Raw genomic sequence first — 6,282 nt, forward strand, 5'->3', positions numbered from 1 at the left:
TTAACACAAGCAACTCTGTTACCCCTTTTTTCTTTTCACTTATCAGCATTTTCCAATCTCCCAGCAGCGGGAGGGAAATGCTGAGTTTTGATAACCGCTGTGCTGGGGGGAGATGGAGGAGTTTTCTGTCTGTCTGTCTGTCTTCAGGGAACTCAGTTCATCAGCAAGTCGGGAGAAGCAGGGTGACAGGGGTCCAGGTAGGGGCTCCGTCAGAACAGCCCAGAAAAGTGCTTCTGCTGTAAGCTGAGGTCTCATCATATGAAACGGTCATCTCTTGCCTCGGAGGGCGATGGGGTGAGGATGGGGGGAGCCCCGATGTACCGAGGGCTTCAAGGTTAAAGTGTCTGGACTCGGTCCTGCCAGCCCGGCGACCCCACAGGCTGCAAGGCCTGCCTCCCTCGGGTGCATGGGGAGGACGTGCCCAGGTGAGCTTCTTCCCAGCTTGGCCTCCCAGGGCCGCTGACAGGCGGGTTTGAACTGCTCTAACCCATGAGCCCCGAAGACTGGACTCCACGCCTGCCCGGGGGTCTGGCAGAGAGGGGGGCCCTCAGAGAGAAGTTCTGAGCTCCTTTCCGCAACGACTGACACTTCTTCAGGCCAAATCCTCTTAAAAGTAGAAACACTGAAATTTCAACCCCTCCAGAAACCTCAAACGATGTCACAGAGTCAGAAAATGGACACCCTCAACATTTGTACTGGATGGTCTCAAAAGGGGTAGGAAAAAAAGCCCTGTGCTGATCTGAGAATCACAATGACACATTTCCTCTTTGAAGTGCCACCTGGCTGGCAGATGACCTTAAATCTTTTATTTTTTATTTTTTCTCTTCTCTCTCTGAAACCTTCAAACTGTGAAGCATCCTTTAAAATAATGAGAATAAAAAGAGACGCCGCCCTCCTGGGGGACTGCTGTGCCCACGGTGAGATCAACTCTCTCGGTCCCTGACTTCACTCCAAATCCCGATCACTTTGAGGTCAACCTCAACTCCTGGGTTGAGTTTTGTCTGACCCAGTGTTCCGTTCGCCTCTGCTCAAGTAGAGACAGACACAGCTGTCAGGCGAGGCCAGCGAGAACGTTTATTGAGAAAGGGGAACTCACACTGAAGGGCCTGGTGTCCGGGCTGGGGGAGAGAGAATCCAAACACCTGACGAGAGATGCCGGAACCTTGTGTCCAGAGGGAAGGTCCAGGATAACTTCCAGGGTGAGTCCTGCTGCTTGCTGGGAGTGGGGAGAAGATACAGAACCGGGGCAGGCCCGGGCTCCTGGGGAAACTCAGGAGGAATGGCTGGGGGGGCCGACAGCAGGGCTGGCTCCCACGCTTGGGCGAGCTTCGAAAATGAAGATCTGAACTGATGGTGACTAATGATTCAGCAAACTCTGCACCAAGACCGCTGAGTATAAAGGGCTGTCGGTTTCACAGTCTGTAGGAGTTTTTGGAAAGTGAGGGGCGAGAGGGTCTGGCTTGGAGGAGGTATTTCTCAGAAGGCAATGGCGATTGCAGGGACCAAAGGTAACAGAGCCCAAGACAAGAATGGCTTCTGGGGGCCCTGGCCAGTGCTCCCACCCACGGGGCAGAGAAGGGAGGCCCACTTCCCTTCCCCCTACTTGGCGGACCCTGCGGTGTCCGGGCTGCCGTCGGCTCCATCTCTCAGGACTTTTCTTGGGCTGGAGACAAAGAGCCCAGGTGCCCACGGGGCCGAGCGGGAGAAGAGTTGGTCTCAGAGGCCTGGCGTGGGGGGAGTTCGAAACGCTGAGGTTCTGGAAAAGCTGGTGAAGGAGACCCGGGGGGTCTAGGCGGTGCCGGCGGAGCCGCTCTCCGCGCTCGCTCGGGAAGGCAGGTCCGGGGAAGGCAGGTAGGGTGTTGGGGGCGGCCCACCTCGCTATGCCTCCTGCCCCTCTCCGCGCGCTCCTCCGGGCTGGCCAGCTATGGGCCCACGGCCGAGGAGGCGTTCGTCGTCTGGGCTCGGCCCGCACTGCGGGCCGGGCTCCGGAACGGGGAGCCGTAGTCCTGGGAGAGCGAGGACGCCGAGCTGCCCCCGCGCGCCGCGCGCTCCGCGCGCCAGCAGGCCCCGCGCCGCCGCAGCTGCGCGCGGAACGAGCGGTCGAGCAGCAGGTAGATGAGCGGGTTGGCGCAGCTGTTGACGAAGGCCAGGCAGGTGGCGACGGAGAGGCCCCAGCGCAGCGCCAGCAGCAGGCGGCAGGGCAGCGGCAGCGCGCGCAGGCTCGCCAGGTGGAAGACGGCGCGCAGCGCGCAGAAGGGCAGCCAGGAGCCCACGAAGGCGCCCTCGACGGCGAAGATGATGCGCAGCGAGCGGCTCCGGGCGCGGCCCAGGTGCGCCGGCCCGCGCAGGCGGCGCGACACGCGGCAGTAGCAGACGACGGTGACGGCCAGGGGCAGCGCCAGGGTCAGCAGCAGCGACAGCAGGCTCAGGACCTGGAAGGCGTCGGACGGCTCCTCGGCGCACTGGCTGCCGCGGCCCCCGGGGAGCGGCCGCAGGCGGCGGAAGGCCAGCGAGGGCAGGCCGGCCGCCAGCGCCGTGGCCCACACACCCGCGCACACGGCCAGAGCGCAGCGCCGGGTGCAGCGGGCGCGCGCGGCCAGCGGGCGGCCCACGGCCAGGTAGCGGTCCACGCTGAGGCCGGCGAGCAGCAGGGCTCCCGCGCAGCGCGTGCCGGCTATGGCGAAGCTGCTGAGCTTGCACAGGCCCTCGCCGAAGGGCCAGAGGCCATCCCGCGCCGCCGCCGCGGCCCACAGCGGCAGCGTGAGCACGAAGCCCAGGTCGGCGGCCGCCAGGTGCTGCACGAAGGTGTCCACGAGCCGCCGCGGGCCGCGCCGCCCGACCAGCAGCCAAAGCACGAAGGCGTTGCCCGGCAGGCCCACGGCGAAGGCCGCCAGGTAGAGCGCGGGGATGTAGGCGTAGCCGTAGGGCAGGTCCCGGGCCGCGCACAGCTCCTCCTCCAGCGCCAGCTCCTCCGGGGCGCCCGACCCTGAGTAGTCCCAGGACGCCGTCCCCGGGCTGGGGCTCCAGGGCTCGGTGGGGCGCATGGCCGGCGAGGCCCAGGCGGACGCGGCGTCGAGAGGGAAGGTGGCTCTTCACGGCCGGTGCCCAGCACCTCCCTTCCTGTCACCCCCGGGCCGAGGCGACTGGGTGGGCAGGAAGGGGTGGGGGAGGAGGGGGGAGGAGGGGGAGGAAGAGGGGAGGGGAGGGGAGGGGAGCAGGGGGGACGGGGAGGGGAGGGGAGGGAGGGGCGAGAGGCAGGCTCCTGGGGAGGAGACGGTGGCCGATGATTGGGGGCGGGGGGCTTCCCAGCTGGGTCCTTGGAGGAAAAGCCCCCAGGGCTGGGACACCGCCCTGCCTCCCTTGGGAGCCTAGCCTGCCCCACTCCATAAGTCGCTCGGTTTCTTTGTTCATGAGCCAAGACCGGCAACCGTCTCAGGGGTCTGGCGGCCGGGTGAAGGGGCGCTCAGAGCCCCAGGCGGTCCTCATCCCCGCTTGGCCCCTGCTCCCCGCTGCTGTCTGTCTCTGTGAGGAGACAGGACCAGGGGTGAGGATTTTATCTGGGGAGGAGTCTCCCGCCGCGGTTCCCCTGCCTTCTAGGAAAGAGGGGTTCTGCCATCTGTGCACAGCGGGCATGTTGCGGGGAGCCTGCCCTTGGGGGGCCTACCTACTATCAGGGACTGGCCACCAGGCCCTCAAATGGTGTTAGCTCCCCGAGATGCTGGGCCGCGTGCCTTAGCCCAAAGAGTGGCTTTTCTGACCAACTCAGGCTCCCAGGGAGCCACAAGGGAGGGTTTGACCCTGGAGAGGGAGGGTCAGACTGTCCAGATGAAAGCAGCAGAGCCTGGAATCCAAATCCCAGGTCTCCCCCCCACCTTCCTGCATCGGCAAAACCTACCTGTTAAGCCAGACACAGATGTAAGTTCAGTACAAAAGATGACACGAGATGGTACCTGACTCAGCAGCAGATTAGTTGTCCTAAATCAGGAGTCAGGAGCTTAGAAGGAGGGCGAGATCCCGAGATCCCTCGTGGACTGAGAGAGGTGGGGAAGGATACACGGAGAAGGGTGGGCGTGAAGCCTGGCCTTGAAGGAGGTGGTGGGGCCAGGGAGGGGATGGGGAAGGGTGCGCGGGGATGCTGACGACTCGTTAGGCCCCAACTCTTCTTAGCAGACTTCCTCCCATGAGCTGCTGTGTAGCAACTGATGTCACAGTGTGTGTGTCCCCCCAGAGCTCCCGCCCCATCGTCACCAGGAATGAATGAACTGTTGGGCCATGTGGCGTTAAAACTTTGAGGTGGATTATTTATGCATTTTATAGCCTGCCGTCCCGTTACAGCGAGCTCCTCCGTGTGCAAGGCCCTGTTTGGGCGTCGCAGAGATGCCGTTCTTGACCTTGGAGGGTCACTGATTAGGAGGCAAGGGAGACAGATCCATGTGCAGGACGTGCAGTGGCCAGCGTGCTAGAGGTCAGATGGCCTGGAGGGAATGGTAAAGTCCCCCTGGAGCCCAGACGAGGGAGGGAGCAGCGGCCTCTGATGGGAAGAGTGAGTGAGGTCAGTTCCAGAAAGGAGCTGAAAGGTGAATTCTTCGAGCAGCAGAGCCCAGGTGGGAGGGGGGTGGCAGGAGGGGACGCAGGAGAAGCAGCAGGGGACTTGGATGTCACCCGTAGGAGCCACCGGACATGTTGAGGAGGGCAGTCCCCCCATCTGCTTTGCACAGGTCAGTGCAGAACGGTGGACTGGACGGGGGGAAGCTCCAGCCGGGGGACCCCACCGTGGGCTGTTGTCATTGTTTGTGTTGGGGAGAGGGAGGGTCAGACATTGGGAACTGGAGGAGGGGACAGAAAGGAGAGGATCCGTTCAAGAAAACTGTGGCATCGAGGACCTCAGCGCAGAGGAGCCGGCTGGGCCTGGACAGCCAGTGGGGAGCGCCACGGGCGCTGCCCGTCCACTGAGGTCGGGGCCACGGGGAGGCTTGTGTGTGCATTCCGTTTCATGTTGATTTGAGGTGGGGTGATGGAATAATTCTTGATCCACAACAGGCACTTCTGAGAGTGAAAGAAGCATTATCACGATCAACCTGGGCCATCAACCTGGCCCGTTCTGCACAAATGGGGACATGAGGTCATCCTAGCTGTGGCCCCTCTGGTCCATGGAGATCCCTGGGGCGGCAAAGCCTAAGGAGGGGTGGGCGTGCGTGTCCACGCCGTTCTGGTCAGGAATTTCTCTCCTGGGCCAGTTACAAGACGGGAAAGGCAAGCAAGGGAAGAGGCCGGGGAATGGATGGCTCTGGCCCAGCCCTCCACAGCATCCCAGCCCCCAAGCCTGGGTTTTTCCTGAAGACCCACATACAGCGTGGACACCTGAGGGGCCACGGGAGATGTGGAGCGGTTTTTCTGATGTTTTTTCATGTGGTTGCTGGCGAGGGACGCTCTCGTCCTGGGGTGGCTGGGGGCCACAGCCTCCTTCCCCAGAAGGCCAGCAGAGGTGGTGCTGCCTTGCAGGAGCCCGGGACAGTCAGGGACAGGCCCAGAGCTGCCCGGGCGCCTCTCAGCCTGGGGCATAGATGGGGCATGATTCTGAAAGCTCGAGATGAACGGCCGGAAACCTCCAGGTGAAAGAGAATAGGGCAAGGGGACCAAGAGGGGCATGGAGGCAGGGGGTGGAGGGGAGGCACAGTGGGTTGTTTATTAAAAACACAGAGATTCTTGTTTCCTGGGCTGTGGCCTTGTGGTCCCGAGCACATGGCGTATTTTCTCTGCCAGGGCCTGGGCGTTGGGCCTTTCCGCACGTCTCTTGGTGGCAGGAAGCAGCTCAGGCCAGAGCTGGGTGCGCCGCTCTGGGCCTGGCCTGCCACGTGTCCAGCCTGGCTTCAGTGACTAAGGCCAACTCCATGACACTGGTCTCTCCTCCCCCACTCAGGGGACCCCCCGCAGGGTTAGAAACAGTCCATTAATGGAAACTCATCGCGGTCAGCTGAGAATCCAGGCCACTGCTGATGGGTGTCAACACAGCAGAGAGGAAATGGTCCTCCCTCTCTCCATCCCACCCGGGGGCCTTCCTACACCAACGGGCCCTCCTCCCTCTGCACGGCTGGAGCCCGGGTGGCCTGGTCACCTGGGTCAGCCTCACCCTGCCCGTGGGATTATCAGCTCCCGGGGTGAGGGAGGCTCGCCATCACCGCGACTGGTACAAGCCTGAGATCAGAGGAGATACTTAATAAGTAAAATATCCAATGCTTTGAACTAGATGGCTTCCAGGAGTATTTTTATTTTATTTCTGGC

General features: G+C 62.4%; 1 protein-coding gene across 1 annotated transcript; it reads right to left on the bottom strand.

The window, feature by feature from the left end:
* Positions 1-1,895: 1,895 nt before the first annotated feature.
* GPR25 (G protein-coupled receptor 25) lies at positions 1,896-3,044 on the bottom strand (the record flags this gene model as incomplete). The annotated part of the gene is made up of 1 exon (XM_081224975.1): positions 1,896-3,044. The coding sequence occupies one exon, from the start codon at positions 3,042-3,044 to the stop codon at positions 1,923-1,925; it is 1,122 nt and encodes a 373-aa protein (XP_081081101.1). The 3' UTR covers positions 1,896-1,922.
* Positions 3,045-6,282: the final 3,238 nt, after the last annotated feature.

This window comes from Mesoplodon bidens (genome assembly GCF_964165515.1).
Source record: "Mesoplodon bidens genome assembly, chromosome: 2".
NCBI classification, from domain to species: domain Eukaryota; kingdom Metazoa; phylum Chordata; class Mammalia; order Artiodactyla; family Ziphiidae; genus Mesoplodon; species Mesoplodon bidens.